General features: G+C 43.0%; 2 protein-coding genes across 10 annotated transcripts in view; one reads left to right on the top strand and one right to left on the bottom strand.

Annotated features, from left to right (window-relative positions):
- Positions 1–1448: 1448 nt before the first annotated feature.
- On the bottom strand, positions 1449–22939 carry ARV1 (ARV1 homolog, fatty acid homeostasis modulator). The gene is made up of 6 exons (XM_004028571.5): positions 22719–22939; positions 13611–13730; positions 11794–11947; positions 6065–6289; positions 4786–4932; positions 1449–1906 (listed from the first exon to the last, which is right to left on the bottom strand). Exons 1-5 carry the CDS (start codon positions 22890–22892, stop codon positions 4790–4792), a joined length of 816 nt encoding a protein of 271 aa, XP_004028620.4. The 5' UTR covers positions 22893–22939; the 3' UTR covers positions 1449–1906; positions 4786–4789.
- A 124-nt stretch (positions 22940–23063) lies between these two features.
- TTC13 (tetratricopeptide repeat domain 13) overlaps positions 23064–23916 on the top strand; it is a 73156-nt gene continuing 72303 nt past the window's right edge. For 3 of the 9 annotated variants that reach the window (XM_031000751.3, XM_031000745.3, XM_031000733.3), the window contains exon 1: positions 23064–23443. In XM_031000751.3, the coding sequence (XP_030856611.1) occupies positions 23170–23443 (274 nt within the window). In that variant the 5' untranslated portion in view covers positions 23064–23169. The remainder of the gene's footprint in view (positions 23444–23916) is intronic. The other 6 variants (XM_055373209.2, XM_031000738.3, XM_055373213.2 and 3 more) reach the window with 5 other exon arrangements.

The raw sequence follows: 23916 nt of genomic DNA, 5'->3' as shown, positions 1-23916 counted from the left end.
GGCTTGCCTGGCATGTTCCTATGGTGGTCCTTGGAGCAAAAGTCCATGGTGAGTCTCCACACTATTCTGTCTGTCCAAGTGGGAGCTGCATGTTAGCCCTGTCTCCTATCCACCATCTTCCTCCAGATCTACTTGTTTTTTTTTTTAGTGACTAATAAACACCTTTGTGGTGATTAAAAAAAAATGAGATTAATTTATAAATGGATGATGTGTTTATCTTCACTTATCTGAGTTAACAGATCAGACAAAGATTTGCAAAATGATCATTGATGTATTACATTTTTGGTTATTACTTTTTCTGACAATTTTTTTTTGTTTTTTTTTTTGAGATGAGTCTTTTTCTGTCACCCAGGCTGGAGTGCAGTGGCACGATCTTGGCTTACCATAACCTCTGCCTCCCAGGCTCAAGTGATCTTCCCACCTCAGCCTCCTGAGTAGCTTGGACTACAGCTGTGTGCCACCAAGCCTGGCTTTTTTTTTTTTTTTTTTTTTTTTTTGTAGAGACAGGATTTTGCCATGTTTTCCAGGCTGGTCTCAAACTCCTGGGCTCAAGTGATCTGCCTACTTCAGCCTCCCCAAGTGCTGGGTTTATAGGTATGAGCCACCGTGGATGGCTTCTGACACTTGTTTTTAACTGACCTTTTCCTTTTGGTTGTGCCTTTGAATCCTGTTCTCTCTCTCTCCCCTTAACACTTACAGGCTCCATCTGGTGGTCAATGGTCCTCTCTGTCCTGTGGCTGTTTTGAGATGTTACTCCAATTAACTTTTTCTAATCTTTGGATTCTTCTGTTTAACTAGCTGTGCTGGTTTCACAGTCCTTGGGGACAAATTACAAAAGGCTCTTCATAACCCATATTTACATGACTTCCTGGTGTCACTGTAAAGCCCCCACTGCCGAGCCTTGCCCAGGTGTCTATGTACTTTCAGGCCCTGCACACCCCCCGACACACTCTCCACCCTCTAATTCAGCATGTGCTCTTGTTCTCTCCAGCAGGGATACTGGAAAGTTCCTTTTCTTTCCCCTTCCTCTCCAAAGCCCTCCCAACTTCAAATGCTGCAATAGGTGTTGCTACTCTGTACTGCCCGAGCACCCTATCCCCACCTCTTCATTGCACTGCACTGTGATTCTCTACTCATACTTCCAAATCCAGCACTGCCCAGTAAGCTTCAAGGGGATCATGTCTTATTCACCCCTGTAACCACAGGGTCTGCCACAGAGATAGCAGGTGCTCAGTAAGTACCTGTGGCATGAATAACAGTGAAAGAACAAATGAATGAAACAGGGAGAGTGGAAAGGGGAGAGGTGTTATTTGTTTTTAATTACAGCTTTATTCAGATGTAATTTACCCTTGCAAAGTATATAACTCAGTGGTTTTCATTATCACTTATTTTTGGATCATCCAATTTTAAAGATTACCTTAATTACTGAATTGAAAATTTACAAAAACTTGGTTTATTCTGAAAGACTTTATTAAAAGTGTTTCTATTATAAGAACACAAAATATTTTAAGCCAGTAACAACATTTAAATTAAAAAGATATAAACATGTCAAAGGAATGAAACCTAGATGTTTTATTATATGTGAATTATGAGCGCTTACCTGGCCTTGTGTATAACGTATAAACCTTCACCTGTTGCATGTCATTCAGTCTCTGCAGCAACATTCCTTGTGTCCATGTGGGTGTTTCTATGTGTGACTGTGAATATCTGTATGTAAATGGCTTGTCTCTTGGGTGCATTTGTGGGGGTGGGTATCCACTGCTATTATCATTGCTTTCTTTTTCAGAAAGTGTTTCCAATCTTTGCTTCATTTTACTCAACAGAAATGAGGAGGTTGGTTTATATTTCATGTCTTTTCTCTTTCAGATACAGCTGGTCATGCCACAGATAGTAAAGAAGAATAAAACTGTGAAAAATAAAGGATGTATTTAGAATGCCACATTCTGCTGAAAATCAAACTGACAGACACTAGGGCAGGCCCTGAGTTAAGGTGGATACAAAGGAACCCAAGGCATGCCTCTCCCAGCACCAGACTTCTGAACAGGCTGGGATAGTGAGGCATAAACACATGAAATTTTAATACCAGACAGACATAGATAAGTATAAAACATGAGATAATAAAAAACAGGGTAATAGCTTTCAAGTGATTCAAGATATGTGACCTTATTTTCCTAACTATAAATTATAATTGATTGTCAGACAAGCAGATGCACTTATGAAAAGTAGAAACAAAAGATCTGACCCTGGGGCAATGTCAGAAGTTCTTGGGCACGTGACTGTTGTAGGTGTTAAGCTGAGCACTAGGAGGTCAACGGAAAAAGTAAGAACTGCAAACTGGAGTTTTTGGAAAGTCTTCACTTATTCCATGGAGAAGCAAAGCTGACCATATCTGGTTAGGTGGAGACAAGGGCCCTGCAGGACCTAAAGAGAGCATAAGGCAAGTTTGGAGAAGAGAGGACCTGTGGTGGATGTGGAACTTAAGTAGGAACATGCCTGGGGAGAAGAATTAGGATGATGACATTACGGAGGGCCACACTAATGCTCAGAGAAAACTAAAGACATTCTTCACAAAGACACAAGAAACTCCTATGTCAGCAATCAGAAATTATGGAAAAATTGAGAAGGCCCCCAGGAATGGTGCTCCATGAAGACTTACATGGCAGCAGTATGGGTTGCAGGCTGGTTTGGAGGTGTTAGAACCTTTAGGCAGGAGAGGGTGAGGTGTGGGTAAAAAGAGATGAGGAGCATTTCAAGAGAAACGTTATCAGAAAAGGACTCTGCTTCAACAGGAGAGTGCAGGTGACACCGAATTCCACATCAGACCCGTGGACACTTGAGGTAATGGCAGGACCATCCTGGTAGGAGGCAGGGGACCTGGCAGAGAGGGGAAGCTGGAGGTATGAGGCCTGGAAGGAAAGTACACAGTTATGTGCACAGTGAAGGGAAGGAAGAGGGCTGAGGACAGAATCCTGGCACAGGCAAAGAAGTCAGTGAAGAAAGATCTAATGGGAAGGGACTGGGTGGCCTGTTTCAGCAGGAGCCAAAAGCCAGAGGTTTCTGGAGCAGAGCTAAGGGAGGAGGAGGACTCAGAAAACAAGGAGGAATTGGCTTCCTGGTGTATTTTTTTGTTTTTGAGACAGGATCTTGTTCTGTCACCCAGGCTGGAGTGCAGTGGCACAATCACAGCTCACTGCAGCCTTAACTTCATGGGCTCAAGCAATCATCCTACCTCAGCTTCCTGAGTAGTTGGGAGTACAGGTGTATGCCACCATGCCCAGCTATTGTTTTTTTTTTTTTTTTTTCCTGTAAAGATGGGGTCTCATTATGTTGCCCAGGCTGGTCTTGATCTCCTGGGCTCAAGCCATCTTCCTGACTTGGCCTCCCAAAGTGCTGGGATTACAGAAATGAGCCACTGTGCCCTGCTCTCCTTGTGAATTTTAGGAGCATAGGTTCAAGAGACTCTGGGTGAAAGTATGTTTTACAAAGAGGAAAGGCAGTGAAGAAACAGGGGAAGCAGGCTTACATCAACTGTTCTGGAATGAAGAGCTGTGCATGTACATAGGCAGAGGGGAGAGAGCTGCTATACAGGAGAGAGGATCAATGAAGCAGCGATATGTCTGAAGACCCAAAAAGGAGGATTAGCTGGGCATGAAGAGAGATTGAGGCAACAGGAGTGGAGGATGGCATGTTAGGAGAGGCAGAGAAGCTTTACAGCCACTACTTGCAAGGAGGATGTAACAGTGAGGAGGGAGAGACCAAAGCGCAGCCTCAACTCTCCCTGACGGGGGTCTGTGTCCCTCTGCTCCAGTGTTTTCCTCACTCTCTGGCCCAGCCTTCTGGGATCCTGCCTAAGGTCCTGCTTCCTAACACAGAGGTTGCCATCCACAGTCTGGCTGTGACTGGAGGGAGCGGAACACCCACAGGTCAGAAACAGCCCCAGAGAGTAAGCTGAGCACAACATGAGATACGAAGGAGAGAAGGAGGAAAGAATGAGGAAGACCGAAGAGGAACTGACGTGAAGAGGGAAGCTTAAGGAACTTGTGAAGGTCTCAATTCTCAGCAAAGTCAGAGCAGACAAAGGGGACGACCAGAACAGAACAATCGAGGTATGGCCCTCTGATGGGAGGGTCACTGGAGGTGACTATGAAGGCACAGGAGCAGCATGACGTCTTCTGAGGTTCTGTGCACTGGCAGAGGTGGCTGCTCAGGAAACACTGCGAGGCTCTCTAGGAGACAGGTGGCAAGACTCACCCAAAAAGCCTTAGCAAAGCACATATGATGGAAGGCAAAAGGCTGATGGATGTCAAGGTACTAACAGAGAAGAGCACAACACAGCCTATAGGTTCCAGATGTGGTTAAAAAAGAGGCAAGGCAGGTCAGAAGTAGCGAAAGTGAGAGGTCAAGAGACTAAGAGGTGAGAAAGGCAGCAAAAACCTGGCATGGGGGAAGGGAGGGTGGAGAATGGTTGGGAAGGGTAGGAGACAGTTTGAGTCTGCAATCCTAGTAGAATGGGTGGGAGTGGAGGTGTTAGAAAAATTGTGAGGATAGGACCCTAGAAGCAACAAAAACATGGATGTTGATGTCCCAGAGGGTGACAAAAGGAACTAAAGTGAAGACCCCTGGGGGCCATGTAGTAAAGTCCTTGAGGAAGATGAGGGTGACCTAGAGGCAGTTAGACGCTAGAGAATGGGTTATGTAAGGGCACCGACTTCTTTTACAATGACATCTGTCTTATTTGAGAAGGCTACATGTCTGAATGCATGAACACTACATGCTTTCAGTTACCTCTTCAGAAGTCCTGAGATTTAAAGATGGCATAATCACTTCCAACATCCCATTCCATACTCTGGAAGAAGTAGACCATGATGCTTTCCAGCAGTAAGCCACTCAACACGGCCAAGAAGGAGAGCTTACGGTTGATGTTTAGGGTCACTGGAAAGGAGAAGGCAGCCAGTAAGTTCAGAATTAATGAAACGATATTGACATGTAAATTTTGGGGTAGTATGAATTGTTTTGTAAAGCTGTTTTTGGAAAAATCAATGTTTGTTCTTATTAATCTATGCTGTTACCTTCTCCCACTTTTCCATCTACACGTTTTTAGAGAACCAAAGCCTCTACTTACAACAAAACACTGAGCCCCTTCTCCTCATATCAAGCGGCAGATTCCCGTGAATATCAAAGGAGAAAACAAAAAATTCTAAGGCTATAAGAGAATAACGACAACAACAACAAAATGATACTTTCAGTGTCACAGTTTGCAAGATGACAAGCATTCTGATAAAAAGTATCAGGTAATAAGTTCATTTAAAATAGGACTTTGGGCAGGCACAGCGGCTCATGCCTGTTCCGAGCACTTTGGGATGCCAAGGTGGACAGACTGCTCGAGCCCAGGAGTTCAAGACCAGGCTGGCAACATGTCGAAACCCTGTCTCTCCAAAAATTTAGCAGGGTGTGGTGGCATATACCTGTGGCCAGCTTTTCAGGAGGCTGAGTTGGGAGGATCACTTGACCTCAGGAAGTAGAGGCTGTAGTGAGCTCTGATCATATCACTGCACTCTAGCCTGGGTGACCAAGTGACACCCTATCTCAAAAAAATAAAATAAAAATAAATAAAATAGCACTATGTACAATATATGGGAAAAATGAAGACACACATGGCTGCTCTTCCTGGTATAGTAGAAATTGTCCTGGATTGAGAGGCAGATACTCAGCATTCTCTCCTGACTTGATAACTGCCCAGCCATGTAACTTCGGACAAGCCACTTAACCCTCAGAGCCCCAGGAGCTCATTCATAAAATCAAATAATGGCAGTTCTACTAACCTCACAGGACAGAGATGATGCATATGAGAGCATTTTGAAAACTGTAAAGTACTATATGGTTAAATGTAACAAACACTGAGTACCTGCTATGTATAAGGTGCTATAGAAGTGTTAGGTATTATTACTATGCGATGAAGAATTCCAGTGTTCAACAGGTTATATAAAAACTGCACCCCAGAAACAAGGCTTTAAGCTTTTTATGGGTTGAAAGCTGAGAAGGCAGAATAAACACATAAACATACCTCTAATTGCCTGAAAATTTGATGTAAGAACAAATACTTTAATGAGTTTGAGGCACACAGATGTGTAGTCATGTTCCCAAATGACAGCTGGAATCAGCAAGAGTTTTCCGTAGCTAGATAATAATAATGCTTTCAGCAGCAAAATGAAGTTGGGCTTTTTTTTCGCCATCATGGGCCGTTCTACCCACAGGAAGGTAAAAATGCCAATAAAATAGGCAGTTTGTTCTAAAAAAGAAATGGAAAATAAAAGTATGAATGTCCCCATCCAAAATATATCCCCTTAAAAACAAATAAACCACCATTCTAAAATACAGCTTATCAGCTGACTTCATAAGAAATACCTTCTCAAGATCACAATCTCTTTTTCTTCTTCTTTTTGTTTGTGTTTTTTTTTTTTTTTAAAATAAACCCCTGGCTTTTGTATTAGATCCTGCTGGTATAATTTCAGAAACATTATCCACTGAAGAAAAAGTAACTCCATTAGAATTGTAATCATCAACTTTCTGAAGTTCCTTGAAGGAAGTAAGATTCTGCTTAAACATCTTCAGTGTAAGAGATCTCCAAAGAATAAAACAGGAGAATGCAGGCTTTTCAGTCTGAAAGATGGGACGTATCCTAAGAATGGGATAACACAGGAAGACATTTTTCTTTGTGCATTCTTCCACTATTTAAGTGCCTATTATCCACATGATTTTTTAATATTGTTAACTGAGACTTCCTTTACTCATTTTAACAACATTTTAAAATGCAATTCCTTACACTTCCAGAAAGTATTCATAGGACAGAGTCCAGATTAACAGCAGCAATAGTTCCACTGTGTCCTACGGTCAGAACACAGCACAATCTGTTCAGCTTCTATTAACTAGGAATTTAACATCTCTTTTAACTGTGCTGTAATTTTTATTAGGATTGTTAGTCATCTGATTACCCAACTGTATCCATTCTGAGTGGCCAGTCCCTTATTTTATTTTTTCCCATATAAGCTATGTTATTAGCAGTTTAGGTTTCTGCAGAATCAGGTTTCTCTGGACACATGTATTATATGACAGCAGAAACAACTATCCTCTTTTTTAAACTTAATAAAGCCAAACTAAAGAGGTTCCAAATGTAGGTAATTAGCATCAATAAAAATAATTTAGGGGCTGGGCACGGTGGCTCATGCCTGTAATCCCAGCACTTTGGGAGGCCGAGGCAGGCGGATCACAAGGTCAGGAGATCGAGATCATCCTGGCTAACATGGTGAAACCCTGTCTCTACTAAAAATACAAAAAACAATTAGCCGGGCGTGGTGGCAGGCACCTGTAGTCCCAGCTGCTGGGGAGGCTGACGCAGGAGAATGGCGTGAACCCGGGAGGCGGAGCTTGCAGTGAGCCGAGATTGTGCCACTGCACTCCAGTCTGGGTGACAGAGCGAGACTCCATCTCAAAAAAAAAAAAAAAAAAAAAAAAAATTAGGATGGTTAACCTCCATGAAATATGATGTGTTCTTCAAGGGAGACATGCTATCTCCCTTCACAATAACTAAAAGGCTTGTCAGCTACAAGAATCTACTCAGGTAGATTGTAAAGCTTGGATTTTGGATAAAAATAACAATAAATAATTCCTTGAATGAATAAATAGTGAATGAATAGCGAATAACAAGAACCATCTAACAGTGGTGGGTTGACTCCTGTCACTGGAGACACTCAAAGCTACAGCATCTCTCAGGAGTCTAGACAGAAAGATTTCTTGCACCACACAGGCTAGACTAGATAACCTCCACATCTTTTAAATTTAGGATTTACGAGATTTATGGAACTACATCAGCCCTCAGGCTCTCATCAATCAGGTCAGTTCAGAAGGAGCTGCTACCTACCTATAGAATACTCCAGTGTGGAAAACACTGAAGGGGGTCGGGAGACTTTCCTCAGTTTCAGCACTGATAGTGACCCACTGTGAGACTTCGGGAAAATCTATGCATCTATGTTTCTGCAGCTATAGATGGGGGAACCCCTAACCTACCTACCTAAGAGGATGATTGTGAAAATTAAATAATTCCTGTAAAAGCAGTTTTTAAATTATAAAATGCTTTATTTATGTAAGATATCCTTTTAGTTTTTTGAGACAGAGTCTGTCTTTGTCATCCAGGCAAAAGTGCAGTGGCATGAACATGACTCACTGCAGCTTTGACCTCCTGGGCTCAAGTGATCCTCCTGTCTCTGCCCCTCAAGTAGCTAGGACTACAGGCACATGCCACCATGCCCAGCTAATTTTTGTATTTTTTGTAGAGACAGAATATTGCCATGTTGCCCAGGCTGGTTTCCAACTTCTGAGCTCAAGTAATCCACCTGTCTTGGCCTCCCAAAGTGCTGGGATTACAGGTGTGAGGTACCACGCCCGGCCAAGATATTCTTTTGGACTATACAGTCTAATTAGGGATTAGACTAAGACACATAAAAAAGTTAAGTAATAGTAGAAAGAAACTTCTGATTAAGCATCAAAATATCTACTACAGAGTAGTTGCTATAGGAATTCCAACCCATTTAAAAACAAGCCTGGTTTTTAATAGTATATACAAAATATGGACATATAACAGTTTATCTTTAGAAATTTTAAGAAGGGCCAGGAACAGTGGCTGATGCCTGCAGTCTCAGCACTTTGGGAGGCCCATATGGGAGGACTGTTTGAGCCCAGGAGTTCAAGACCAACCTGGACAACAGAGTAAGATACTGCCTTTACATAATTTTTTTTTTTTTTTAAATTAGCCAGGCACAGTAGCATGTACCTGTAGTCCCAGCTACTCAGGAGACGGAGGCAGGGGGATCCCTTGAGCCCAGGAGCTCCAGGCTGCAGTGAGCTATGACTGTGCCACTGCACCCTAGCCTCGGTGACAGAGCAAGACCTTCACTCTTAAAAAAATAAAAATTAAAAAAATTTTTTAAGAGGCTTTGCTTTAAGGTTTAAAATCATATTAGGTTCTAGTTCTTGGGCTAGATGATGTGCTCAAGGATGTTTTCAGTAGTATTATGTTTCATAAGATAAAAAGGTTAACATATTCTTTTGTATATTTCAAATATTTTAAATTGTTGCAAAGTCCAAATTGTATACAAAATTATCGATAGACTGGACATCATGGCGGTTAAGCTGTCATAAGCCTTAGTAATTACATAATAATGGAGGCGGAGATTTTTCTATGTATTTTCCATGGATATATCTCTAGTACCTAAAGTAGTAACTGGCACCTAATAAGTATTTAAAAATATTTCTTAAGGGAATGAATAATAATGAATAGTGAATGAATAATCACCGAGTGTAACTGATGGTGACTTGCTCAAGTTAAGAGTGCGTGGAGGAATGTATGCAATCATTCATTCAATCAGCTGAGCAAATATTTATTAAGCACCTGGGCCAGGCACCTAAGTGCTTGAGCTACAACCGTGACTAACACAAAGAGCCCTGACCTCATTCAGTTGATATGTTAGTGGGGAAAGGCACTAACAAAAGATAATAACTTCTGTGATATGTTAAATAGTAAGTACCATAAGAAAAACAAAGTAGAGCCGGAACAGGAGATCAGGAGTGTCAGAGGTACACTTCATTTAGAAAGTGTCATTTTAGCCAACTCTTGAGGGGTATGCAGGAGTCAGACATCTGGGCATCAGGGGGACAGGCATTCCAGGCACAGGAAGAGCCACTTCAAAGGCCTTAAGGTGGAAGCTCATCCAGTGTTTCTGAAGCAAGTTAACTAGATGGGGAGGGTCAGAGTAGACATGGGTGATGATAGCTGTGGATAAAATGAGAGACGCAGTGGGAGCGGCAGATTCCAGTACAAGGCCCGCTGTAAAGACTTCAGCTTGCACTCTGAGTGAAATGGGGAGCTACTGTGTTCTAGCACAACAGTGACATGATCTGATTTGGTTGAAAAGGACTACTCTGTGTTGCGTGCAAATACACAGTTGGAGAACTGGGCTAGCAAACAAGGAGGCTACTGTAGTCATGCAGGTGAAGGATGAGAGTGGCCTGCAACAGGGTGGCAGCCGTGGAGGGAATGGAGGGTAGCAGTAGTATAATAGTAGAAGTGTGGCTGGGCGCAGTGGCTCATGCCTGTAATCCCAGCACTTTGGGAGGCAGAGGCGGGCGGATCACGAGGTCAGAAGTTCGAGACCAGCCTGACCAACATGGTGAAGCCGTCTCTACTAAAAATACAAAAATTAGCTAGGCATGGTGGCGCGTGCCTGTAATCCCAGCTACTCGGGAGGCTAAGGCAGGAGAATTGCCTGAACCCAGGAGGCAGAGGTTGCAGTGAGTCAAGACCGCGCCACTGCACTCCAGCCTGGGTGACAGAGTGAGACTCCGTCTCAAAAAAAAAAAAAAAAAAAAAAGTAGAAGTACTTTGAAGGTGGAGCCAATGGGATTTCCTGATGACCTGACTATGGGGTATCAAAGAAAGAGGCATCAGGGATGATTGCAAGGTTTTCTGGTGAATGCAACTAAAAGAATGGAGTTACAACTGAGAAGGAGAAGGCTGTGGTAGAGGCAGAGAGATGAGGAGCTTAATTATGGGTATGGTGATTTATTAGATATCCAAGTAGTGATGTTGAGAAGGCAGAGGGATGCAGAGTCTGGAGGTCTGGAGAAAGGTCTAGATGGACATTTGAGAGTTCTCAGCAGACAGGTTACATGACCAAGAGAGCGAGAGCAGACAGAGAAAAAAAGAGGACAAAAGACGACACACAGCCCAGAAATGTGATATTGGAGTGGACTGGAGACTTAGTATTACTAAAGTAAGATTTCATTATAATCAAAGAGTTGAGAAGCAGAGAAGCATGGAACTAGCAATAAAATAGTCACAGAAATTAGCTCAACACAATTATGACACTAGGAAAACAATAACTTATGAAGTGAAATTCTGAAAAGCACTTCCTGAACTTAAGGAATTTTGAGGAGTAGCCAAATTCCCTGCATGCACTCAGATAAGTAACAAGCAACAAAAAATACCAAACCCTATTAAATACACTGCATTAGTATACTGCAATTAGTACAATACATTGGGTAATGTCTGGCAATTATCTCTATTAATAAAGATAGGACTTGGCTAACTTTCAGATTGGATAATCAAAACTTAAAACATTAAGAATTTTATTGGCCAGGCACAGTGGCTCACACCTGTAATCCCAGCACTTTGGGAGGCTGAGGTGGGAGGACTGCTTGAGCCCAGGAGTTCAAGACCAGCCTGGGCAACACGGAAAGACCCCCCATCTCAACAAAAAAATACAAAAATTAGCTGGAGGTGGTGCATGGTGTGGTGGTGCATACCCGTGGTTCCAGCTACCTGGGGGGGCCGAGGCAGGAGGATTGCTTGAGCCCAGGAGTTCAGGGCTGCAGTGAGCTGTGACTGTGCCACTGCACTCCAGCCTAGGCAACAGAGTGAGACCCTGTCTTAAAAAATATATAATAATAAAAATAAAAGAATTTTATCAACAATACTGTGCTTCGAAATATTTTATGAAACTTTCTAATCCGATAAGCATAACTATTTCCATACCATATATGTGGTAACAAATTTTTAAAAAGCAGGTGATTCAAACACACTCACCTCATAGGTTAGTAGTGGTAGAGCTGAAAATTTCATCTTAAGTCCCATATTAACTAGCTCTTCTTACCAACAATTAAGACTACATGTCTTAGTTTTAACCAGATTAGTTAAGTAAGAATAGTTAACTAAGAATGGAAAGCATGGCATCTCCTTACCTAAAGCAGCAATCGCAAACATTCTATAGAAATCCCATTCCTTAGCATATCTGATCAAGTCGTCAGGGGCAGTATTCTGGTTGGAATCTTGAAGCTGCCACCACCTCAGGTATGCTTCACAAAGCAAACAAAATATGCAGAGTTTTCCATGGATCTGATAGTCAAAGACATTGCCATTCAATTAGGTAAGGAAACCCAGTTGCACTAGTATCGACAGGTACAGAGTATTTGTGGCATCCCACCTAGTCACTTTTCAAATTCAGGACTGCCCAATTAAGTGGCTAATTGTAGTCATTTTGTAATCAGTGAGTTTTAATCAGCAATGTCCATCAGAAGCACATGGGGAGATTTTTTTCAAAATTTAAATGTCTGAGCCCCAGTCCTGATTCAGAATCTTCATAGTACAACATAGACATCATATTTTGAAACAGTTCTGGGGGGATTCTAATGTGCTCCCCTAGTTAAGAATCACTGCTTTAAATAATAGTTCACCTTTCATTATACATTTTTGATTTCTGTCCTTTATACAGAATCAAGCAAAAACCTTATGTGATTCATGTATACGTGGGAACAGCAATAAGAGAATAGATTTAATCTGAAGATTCCATGATATTGAATAAGAAACTATTAGTCTGAACATCAGTTTTTTAAAAATATCTCCAGCTGGATGAGTATGACTCAATATGTTAAAAGAGAACAATTAAAACCTAATTCTTAAGAGTCTCAAATTTTGGCTAAAATAAAAAATACTAGGCAACAAAAATTGGCTTTTTTCTATGTATTCCTCCTTCAGGTTGAACTTTCTCCATCAATATAAAGTGAGGAAGAGCTGGGCACAGTAGCTCATGCCTGTAATCCCTTGGGAGGCTGAGGTGGGCGGATCACTTGAGGTCAGGAGTTCCAGACTAGCCTGGTCAACATGGCGAACCTCATCTCTACTAGAAATACAAAAATTAGCTGGGTGTGGTGATGCGTGCCTGTAATCCCAGCTACTTGGGAGGCTGAGGCAGTAGAATCACTTGAACCCAGGAGGTGGAGGCTGCAGTGAGCCGAGATCACGCCACTGCACTTCAGCCTGGGTGACAGAGCAAGACTCCGTCTCAAAAATAAATAAATAAATAAAATAACAGGACCGCCAGTTAAATTTGAGTTTCACACACACCATGAATCCATTTTTATTGTATAAGTATGTTCCATGCAATATTTGGGACATTCTTATACTAAAAAATTAATTCATGGTATATATGAAACTCAAATTTAATTGACTGTCCTGTATGTTATCTGTCAACTCTACCCAAACTATTAAAGAGTTCACAATTCAATAAACTAAAAGTTTATTTTGAAAAATTCAACTTTATAAATCAGGACTTTGATTAAACTGAATGTTATTTACCTTATACATTTCTTTAATAGCAAAGTATAAAATGCAATAAATTATGTTTTTAAAAAACATTTTTCTTTTAATGTTTGCTTAACTCATTTAGGTATAATTCTCTCCCTACCTGGATATGTCTAATTGTATTTTGTTAAAAACCAGTGATGATTGTTTCAATTTACTAGCAGGTAATTCAGATCATGGCTTGTCAGTTTCCTGCCAGTGACCATATTCTTAAACACTCACTAAGCATTGTGCACCTTTCAAATTCAACATCTATTATTTCTAGAAACTTCCAGATATGTTGCAATAAAAGACCCACTCTCACATTAGAATTTCTTTTCCTCTTTTATAATATTCTTTACTTGTTTAAAATTCTTATTATTCTTTTAAAATGCAACAGCATCAAATAAAATTAAAAAATGAAATTATCACAACTTACATTTATTTGAGTATTGAAAAGAATATGTCTGTAGGCCTGAGCTTTGCACAATATAGCATTAATCAAGATGATAACAGGATCATACTCGATATATTTGTCTACAGGTTTCTGGCAGGATTTCTGAAATAATGCAAGATAATATTAGAACAAGCAAATGTATACTTTCTGAAATCCTCAAGGATTTCAAAACAGCAGAGTCTATTTTGGACACAGATAGCAATATGGCCATATTAGCAATTATTTATATAAACTTCCATTCAGATACAAAATGTTCATCTATATAAGAAAGGGTTTCAGAAAGGACTAAATATAATCTTCTAGGCTAGGAATATTAATATTTTAACCTCATATTCAAGAAACTAAAAATATATCTAATTTAAAGACTGAGTTTAGGCAGGAAAGTATTCCAGAAGATTTTACTTTCAATCTACAGAGACTCTATGTCCAATTCCACTTTCAATTTGTAGCAATTATTACAAAATAAATACATTTATAATGCACTTTCATTGATAAATTGTTGCCTCTTGGCTAGATGCCCCTGACTTTACGGTTCTTGGCACATGATTTGGAGAAAAGTACTCAGCAGTTACCTTGTCCCCAGAACTACTGAGAGCTGCAAGTGGATAAAGAATGGGGCATGATCCCAATGATCCTGAGGTGGCCGGTAACAGGGGAAGCCTGGGTTTTTCTCCAGTAACATCAAGGATATGGAAAGAAAATGGTCTTTCTCTGCTAGAGTAGAGACAGACTCTACTGTCTGTACAGTCTGGAGAGTGCTGGGCTGTGCAAGGAACTAGGCTGTGCAGCCTACCTCTAGGTTCCAAAATCAAGGCTCCCTTGGCTCTTAGCAGTTCACATTAAATGGCTTTATTCCCCCCGAAGGGTCACCAATTTTGAGTTCAGATTCTCTAGACACATGTGATTACAATGTTACCAAATTCCAACATCATTAGAACATAAAAAACGCAGGTATACACAAACAAGCTCATTAGAAATGTGACCTCTAAAGCAGTACTATTCACAAAGATGCATCAATGCTACCATTCACTTTATAAAACTACAGCAGTCCTCCCGTAGCCACAGTTTTGCTTTCTGCAGTTTGTAACCCGAGGTCAACAGCATTCTGAAAATATTAAATGGAAAAATCCAGAAATAAGCATAAGTTTTAAATTGCATGCTGTCCTGCTCCACTGTCCGGGATGTGAATCATCCCTTTGTCTAGCGTGTCCACGTTGCAGATGCTCCCCGCCTGTTAGTCATCTAGTCGCTGTCCAGGTTAACAGGATTGAGGATTGCAGTACTGCAGTGCTTGTGGTTCAAGTCACCCTTCTTCAACTTAATAATAGCCCCAAAGCATGAGAGTAGTGATGCTGGCAATTTTACAGCCAAAGAGAAGCTGTAAAATGCTTTAAGTGAAAAGGTGAAAGTTCTCAACTAATAAGGAAAAAACCAATCTTATGCTGAGGTTAAGATCTACAGTAAAAATGAATCTTCTACCTGTGCAACTGTAAAGAAAAGAAATTGTGCTAGTTTTGCTGTGGCATTTCAAACTGCAAAAATTAAGGCCACAGTATGTGAGAACTGCTAAGATGGAAAAGGCAGGGCCAGGTGCCATGGTTCACATCTGTAATACCAGCACTTTGGGAGTCCGACATGAGAGGATCGCTTGAAGCCAGAAGTTCGAGCCCATCCTGGGCAACAAAGCAAGACCCTGTCTTGGTCTCTCTCTCTCAAAAAAAAAAAAAAGATAGGAAAAGTATTACATTTGTGGGTGGAAGGCACGAACAGAAACGTGTTCCAATGGATGGTAATTGGGTTCCATACTATCTGTGGTTTCAGGCACTCACTGTGGGTCCTGGAACATATACCCCAAAGAGAATGGGGACTACTGGAATGGCTACAATTCAAACGCATAACATTTGGAAACTTTGAGAAGATAAAATAGAAGAGCTGCGAGTGTAAAAACATTCTAGGCTGGACTTTTAATTACATTAGAGTGCTGGAAGAAAAATGAAGTGCACTGAAGAATACTGACCCTGCAATTCAAATGTAATAAAACACTGGATGTGTTCCCAATTTAAATAGCTTCTCCACTTCATTTGTGTCATTACAAGAATAGGTATGTTTTCCAGTTACCGAGTGATCCAATGAAGGGAGACGTGATGTTACCTCAAACTTAAATGTGCTTAATCAGGGCCAGGCGTGGTGGCTCATGCCTGTAATCCCAGCACTTTTGGGAGTCCGAGGCAGGTGGATCACGAGGTCAGGAAATCGAGACCATCCTGGCTAACATGGTGAAACCCCATCTCTACTAAAAAAAAAAAATACAAAAAGATTAGGAGGGCGTGGTGGCGGGTGCCTGTAGTCCCAGCAACTACAGGATGAGGCAGGAGAATGGGGCGTGAACCCAGGAGGCGGAGCTTACAGTGAGCTGAGTTCACGCCACTGCACTCCAGCCTGGGCAACACAGCAAGATTCCGTCTCCAAAAAAAAAAAAAAAATTCTGCTTAATCAAACTGAGGCATAAGGAGTTAATATTTTTGCAGTTCTTTACCTGAGCAGGGAGCAAGCCAGAATCTAAACAGAAGCCCCAGAATCAGAAATTCCATGTCCATGACAAACAGCTGTTTGATAGGTCTCCCTTGGCTACTCACATGGAACACATCTCCTTCCTTTCTACATGCAAGACTGGGAAACCAGAGAGGCTGCTTCATGTTAAAATGGAAACCCTAAGAAGTCAGGGGTCCTGTCTCTGTCCTTTAAATATTCTCTAAAACCCGTTTTTGGACAGCATCACAAGTCTAAGGCTGGGGATCTGGACAATACTTGGAAGGAGGTAGGCAGAAACCAGCACCAGGAGACACAGCAGCTGTTATTCCTTTTGCATTCATTTGTTTGACAAATGTCTTTGGAGTGGCTATTACATGTATAACAATCGCTCTCTTTTCTTGGCCATTTTATGGACCAGGAACTTCCAAGGTGCTAGATATTCACCTTCAGCCACAGTTTCTATCCTCAAGGATCTAACAGTTTAGAAGCAGAAGACAAACATGCCTCTATGATATGGTCTCATGACCACAGTCATCAGACTATGTAACATCCAACGGCTACAATGGGATAAGCACAGGGTGATATGAAATCAAACAGAGGAGGCAGCTTCTGGTAGTATGTGATATGCTGTGCGCTTTGCCCATTTCCCTTCTTAGCATTCGGCATGTTTTATAAATGCTGAGAAGTCATTAAAGTTTGCTGGTTCCCTCTCAGTCAGTTTGAAACGCCTAAACTTGTTTTTACTCTAACTCGTTACTTTGAATTTTGTCCTGCTTGTCTCTTTAATCACCTAGCTTTGCTTCTCATGTAAGTAAGACTCTCTCTAGCTGGGAAGGCCGGACAAACTCCAATTGACCTCTTAATTTACAAGACACTAAGGGCTCCTTACCCAACCCCCTTCCGTAAGGAGTTGGCCTGGGTAAACAGATCCTCAGCATTTCAAAAGAGCCCAATTAACTGATAAGGTACTAACACCAACAATGTATGAAGTTCCCAGGATTTTTCTCAAAGAGATAACAACATAAAACCTTGAGTTCGTGTCCGGCATAGACCTTATATCTAATTATAATGAAGGATTTAGAACCTTGCACCTGGTACCGTTGCTCTTCTTGTAACCATTTGTCTTTTAAGTTGTTTATCTCTCTGTAACCATTTTTGCTTCTTTTGATTCTTGCATGTTTTCACTTCTGCAGAATTATTGCATTTGAGTCCCCCTCCCCTTCCTAAACCTAGGTATAAAAGGTAATCAAGCCCCTTCCTCGGGGCCGAGATAATTTTGAGCATTAGCTGTCTCTTTGGCCGCCGGCTTAATAAAGGACTCTTAATTCGTCTCAAAGTGTGGCGTTCTCTCTAACACCCCTGGGCACAACAAGTTTACACCTCACTTTCCTTGTTCTCCCTCTATTATTTGCTTTTCCCTTAAGTGCTGCTTGCAACTTCCTTTCCCTCTGCCTTCACCTTGAATGTGAAGAGGAAAACTACACACACACACACACACACACACACACGAAACAAACAAATGTAGACATCCCAAAGCAGACCACTGGGAGTTGTATTTATTCAATTTAGTATATATGTTTCTTTTCTTTCCTTTTTGAGACAAGGTCTCACTCTGTCGCCTAGGCCTGGAGTGCAGTGGCGGGATCTTGTCCCACTACAGCCTCTGCTTCCCTGGCTCAAGTGATCCTCCCACCTCAACCTCCTGAGTAGTTGGGGCTACAGGCGCGTGCCACCATGCCCAGCTGATTTTTGTAGTTTAGTATAGATGGGTGGGGGACAGGAGGTGGTCTCACCATGTTGCCCAGGCTGGTCTTGAACTACTGACCTCAAGTGATCTGCGATTTAGCCTCCCACAGTGCTGGGATTATAGGTGTGAATCATCACGCCTGCCCAGATTTAGCAACTATGTTTCTTATTTTGGCAAAATTGTTTCATTTACTACTTTACAGGCAAGTATCCTGAAAAGAGAAAAATCTTCCTCTAAAGAATCCCTACAACGCAAGGACCAAGCACACTCTGGGAATTCAGGCTGCTTCCACCACCTGTCTAAACATGGATATGACTTCCTTTGTCCTGCTGTGTCTCCAATGCCTAATGAATCAGATCTCTTTTAGAATATAAATCGGCCAAACCAATTTTTTTTCATAAATATTCCTGCTGTTTCCTTCCTGTCATCTCTAGGAGCATTCCCTTCCCTTCTTTAAGTCTTTAAGCTCCTCAAGGGTAGGGCTGTGTCTTATTCATCTTTGCATCTAGGATCCCAAGGGTGGGAGCCGAATGCTGTAGTGCTGAAGGAAATGGAAACTTAGGAGACTCTTATAGGAGTTTTGTTTTGTTAACATAATAATGAATTTGTTAAATATCTGTGCACTTAAAATAAGCCAAGCCCTATAGCAAATAAAAAGTACTTTTTTTTTTTTTTTTTTGAGACGGAGTCTCACTCTGTCATCCAGGCTGGAGTGCAGTGGCGCAATCTCAGCTTCACTGCAACCTCTGCCTCCCGGGTTCAAGCGATTCTCCTGCCTCAGCCTCCCGAGTAGCTGGGATTACAAGAGTGCGCCACCACGCCCGGCTAATTTTTGTATTTTTAGAGAGATGGGGTTTCACCGTGTTGGTCAGGCTGGTCTTGAACTCCTGACCTCGTGATCCACCTGCCTTGGCCTCCCAAAGTACTGGGATTACAGGCATGAGCCACCGTGCTCGGCCGAAAGTACTGTATCTTTAAGCATACTTATAATAAATTGTGAAGAGCTGAAGCAGCAGGATTGGTTAAAAGCAAGGGACACATGATATATTAGAGGAAAGTCAGAGAAACACAGAAAGGCAAGCTGGGAGGAATGGCAGTGAAGAAACAAGCAGAGCAAAAGGAAAGGAGATTGGGATGAAAAATACACGTGGGCGATCAGGCTGAGGATCTTGCTGACTCCAAGTTCGGCAGGGAAGAGACCAAAGTATATATGAGTAACCACTTAGAAACTCTGGAGATTATGTCACAACACATGGTCTAATGTTTAAAAACTTCTTACTTTTTGTATCTCAGAGGTTGGAGGGCCTTTAAAATAATTCATTGCTTCATGGTTTAATTTTTTAGTCTGACATCAACAAAATGATTTTCCCTGAGTCGTGCTATTATGGCCTAAAGTTTAGTATGCATTAGCATGATAGCGACAAGGCCATTAGACACTCTGTCTCATTATGGAATGACTGTGGACAATAACGAATCCATAAAGTACTGTGCCACCATTCAATATTCCAAATATAACTCCAAAGTCCATCTCTTGGGAGAAAGAGTATCATGTTAGGGAACAAAGGGGAGGGGGGAAGTGAATGTTGACCTAAACAGCTATCCAATAATTATTTTGCCTTTCCATAAACAAAATAAACACCTGCTGTTTAGCAAAGGGATTTTGTTAGCTTAATGCCAACAAAAAGAGATTTTTTGTATTATTGAAGACTAACTAAAATGCATATACAAATACCAGCTTTTCTTCAGACCATATTCAGTTATGTGGTTATCATCTTCCAAACTGACCATTTAATTGGACCAGTCCAAAAGTTATTAAGTTTAGACCACATATAAGATCTTGTTCTCTTCCTCTTACCTGGATGGCCAAGCATATGCTAATCTAAAAACCTGGAAGTGATACATTTATTCAACAGACATTTACTGAGTGGCTACTAAATGTCAGTCACTGTTCTGGGTGATACAGCTACATTAATGAATAAAACAGAGAGAATGTCTGTCCTTGTGTAGCTTACTTTCCAGTAGGAGAAGACACACAACATTAAGTCAATTATATACAAGATTACAAGAAGATAGGTGCTATAGAGAAAGATAAAGCTGGGAAGCACATCATACTTTTCAATAGGGTAGTCAGAGTAGACTCTCTGAGATGTTTGAAGGAGGTAAGGGAATTAGTCATGCAGATAACTGATAGAAGAGTGCTCCAGGCATTGTGCAAAGGCCTTGAGGAAGGAACCTGCCTGGTCTGAGAAACACCAGGAGGCCAGCGGGACTGCCGGTAAAATAAAGAAGGGAAAGAGTAGCAGGAGACTCCATAGGGCCTTATAAGCCAGTTCAGGGATTCAGGCCTTAACTCTGAGATGGAAAATCATCAGAAAGTTTTGGTCAAAGAGATGATATGATCTAAATTACATTTTTAAAGGATCAGTCCCTGACTACTGTGTGGAGAGAAGACTGAAGAGGTACAAGGATGATGTAGGGAGACCAGATAGGAGTTACAACAATAGTTCAGGTAGACATCATGGTGGCTTGGATGAGGATTGTAGCAGCAGGAGTAGTGAGAAGTAGTGGATTCTGAACATAATTTGAAGACAGAACAGGATTTGCTGAATAACTGAGTATGGGATGTGAGAGGAAGAGTAGAAATAGGGATGACACCAAGGTTTCTTGGTCTTAGGAGTTAAAATGGTAAAGTTGCCATTAACTGTGATGGGTATATTTGAGCTGTCTATTGAAATCCAAGTGGAGAAGTCAAGTAGGTAGTTGGACATTTAAGTCTGGAGTTCAGGGGAGAGGTTCAGGGTAGAAATATAAATTTGGAAATTGTCAACATTTTGACGGTATTTAAAGCCATGAGACAGAATGAGCTCTTCAAGGGAAAGCATGCAGACAGAAAGAGGCACGATGACTATGCGTTGGAATACACCATGATTAAGAGGTAAGGGAGGTGAAGCAAAAGCAGAAAGGAGATCGAGGGGGAATAGCCAGTGAAGTAAGAAGACAATAAGAAGAGCACTGAATCCTGGGAAGCGCACACAGCATTTCAAGGAGGAGGAAGTAATGAGGTAAAATGCTGCTGATCATTAACTGAGAATCGACTACTGGATTTAGCAAAGCGCAAGTGGTGATCTTGAACAGTTTCTAATGAAATGAGGGTGGGAACGTGACTAAAGCAGGTTCAAGAGAAACTAGGAAAGGAAATAGACAGTACAAACATATCTTAGAAGGTCTGCTTTCTAATTAAGAAGAAAAAGAGCAGAAGCTAAAGGGGGAAGTGGCAGCAAGTGTATTTTGTTGGTGGTGTTGGTTTTTTTTTTTTTTTGATGGAAGAAGTAACAGTATGCATGCTGGTGGGAATGATCCAGCAGAAGGCAGAAGAAGACAGTACAGTAAAGAAATAACAAATGCTAGTATTGGGTTTATGTTGTTGCAAACCTGGTGGAAGTTCTCTTCTGTTTTCGCAGTGGCTCATGCCTGTAACCCTGGCACTTTGGGAGGCCGAGGTGGGTGGATCATTTGAGGTCAGGAGTTCGAGACCAGCCTGGTCAACATGGTGAAACCTGGTCTCTACTAAAAATACAAAAATTAGCCCGGCGTGGTGGTGCGGGCCTGTAATCCCAGCTACTTGGGAGGCTGAGGCAGGAGAATTGCTTGAACTCGGGAGGCAGAGGTTTTAGTGAGCTGAGAGTGCCCCACTGCACTCCAGCCTGGGTGACAGAGGGAAACTCTATCTCAAAAAGAAAGAAAGAAAGAAAAAAAAAAGCCAAAATAAGATTGCCAGAAATCATGAAAGGCCTATATGAGATTAATCGTCACAAATTTGTTTTTCCCCAGCAATGTACTGCTGCATGGGTACAGGGACAAGACCAGGCAATATGTTGGATTTAACAAGGGTTGACATTTTGACAAAAGAGGGAAAGTACTTGAGAGAGGAACAGGAAATTGAGGGTGTATGCACCAGAACGTTATGTGGTTGACAGATTATACAGGTATACACTCAGTTTGTCAATTCTCTTGTATATTACTACAGACCATAATTTACTAAAGAGATTAGAAAATCACAAGATCTGAAATGGGACAAAAATGTACTGTCTATTCTGTGACAGGTTCTTTGCTAATTAATACCCCCAAAGAACCTCCAACTTTGTAGACTCTTTAAACATAAGATTATTCTCTCTGCCGTAAAATAAAGAAGGGAAAGAGTAGCAGGAGACTCCATAGAGCCTTATAAGCCAGTTCAGGGATTTGGGCCTTAACTCTGAGATGGAAAATCATCAGAAAGTTCAAAGTATTCTACGAACACCTTGAAATGAGAATTTTTACTTCCTCACTTTTGGGTTTTGTACCACCAACGTCTAGCATAGTGCTTTGTACACCGTAGACATCCAATAACGACAATTGATGAAACCTTTAAAAAGCATCGTAGGTGAATTCAACATGGGTTGTGGAGGGTAAGGATGGTACCATCTCTCTGTCAAAGGGAGAAGAGCTAGAAGGAAGTAGCTTTGGCATGAACCAAAATGTCAACCTAATTGATCTTTAAATTTCTCTGCAAAATGCCCACATCTACCTCTGTCTGTCGGTCCGGTCCGTTCGCCGGCTTAGGTCAGTCATATCACCCAAATATGCCCCAGTATGAGAAAAGCGCTGTCGGGTAGCTGAGTTCTCTATCAGTACAGATATTCATGCAAAGATCCCGGGCGGGAATGTCAACTACCGAACTAAAGACTGTATCAGAGGACCCTGCTCCTCGCGGTCCCCAAATCCCGCCGCGCCATTTTCTTCTCAAGGGCACCCCACACCTGACAACTCACACAGATGGTTATCTTCAGCACACCGTGGTTATAGTCTCGGTACAACTCTTTGGCCTCCTGGTTGCATTCGATGCACCTGTACTGGTAGGAGGCCGAGGCAGCAGTAGGAGTCGCTGCCACCCCATCCACGTTCCCCTTCCCCTGCTGCAGGCCGCTCCGCCCGCCGTTGCCCATTTCCACTCAACTGCAGTCCAGAACTTCCGATTCTGTGGGGGGGTAAGACGTCAGACGCCAGACCGGAAGACTTGCGCCGCGCGGGGCTTATTGGGATTCGTAGTCCCAGCACCGGCAAGGCGGCCCCGGGCTGGCTGAGCTGGGACTACCATTCCCAGCATACAATGCTTCTCCCCTTGTCCCACCCCCTTGCCACGGTCCACCTGCCCGCCGTAGGTTAGAGGCGGGGAGGCCTGAGAGCCGGGCAAGGGCTGTCGCACATGCGCCTTGAGGGAAGATGGCACCTGCCGGCTGCTGCTGCTGCTGCTGCTTCTGGGGCGGCGCTGTGGCCGCCGCGGGCGCCGCCCGGCGTGTCCTGCTGCTGCTGCTGCTGCTGGGGGTCCTGTCTGCCGGGCTGCGGCCAGGCGCCCTGGCCACCGAGCACTACTCGCCGCTCTCCCTGCTCAAGCAGGAGCTGCAGCACCGGCAGCAGCAGGAGGCCCCGGCGGGCGGCGGCGGCTGCAGCCCGCAGTCCGGGGACTGGGGGGACCAGTACTCTGCCGAGTGCGGCGGTGAGTGGGCGTCGGCGGGCGTCCGAGTCGGCCGGGGCGGCGGGGCGGCGGGGTAGCAGGGCTGGGGTCCCGGGCCGGGGTACGGGTCGCCCGGGCCTCACGCCTCCGGCTGCGGCGCGCGATCCGCGGGGGCCGGCTCAGCCAGGGGTCCTGTCGGGCAGCTTCTCTCCGCTGCCACCCACGCCGCCGCGCGCCCTCCTGCAGCCGCCTTTGGGCAGGGCGGCGAGTCGAGAAATGAGCTGACAGCATGCTCCTGGGGCCAGGGCGGCCTCTCCTGAGTCTGAAGCAACTGTTGGAAGGGTGGCGGAGGAGATGGCAGGTGGCCCGGGGCAGCCCTGTTCCCGCCGCCGGCCTCCCGAGGATGCCGAAGGGACGAGGGAGGGGCGGGCGGACGAGCAACCAGCCCGGCGGCTTGCGGAGCCCGCCCCCGGAGGGAGACGCCTGGCCCATCTTAGGCCTGGAAATCAGGCTTC

This window comes from Gorilla gorilla, chromosome 1 (assembly GCF_029281585.2).
Source record: "Gorilla gorilla gorilla isolate KB3781 chromosome 1, NHGRI_mGorGor1-v2.1_pri, whole genome shotgun sequence".
Lineage (NCBI taxonomy): Eukaryota > Metazoa > Chordata > Mammalia > Primates > Hominidae > Gorilla > Gorilla gorilla.
Note: the sequence above shows the minus strand (reverse complement) of the source record. Positions and strands in the feature narration are given on the sequence as shown.

What these genes read in the sequence shown, in the direction of transcription:
- ARV1 (XM_004028571.5), bottom strand. Translation starts at nt 22,892, where the DNA reads ATGGGCAACGGCGGGCGGAGCGGCCTGCAGCAGGGGAAGGGGAACGTG. An exon ending in TGCTGAAGATAACCATCTGT is followed by an intron (nt 13,731 to 22,718) that starts GTGAGTTGTCAG and finishes GCATTATTTCAG; the next exon opens with AAATCCTGCCAGAAACCTGT. An exon ending in TTTTCAATACTCAAATAAAT is followed by an intron (nt 11,948 to 13,610) that starts GTAAGTTGTGAT and finishes TTTGACTATCAG; the next exon opens with ATCCATGGAAAACTCTGCAT.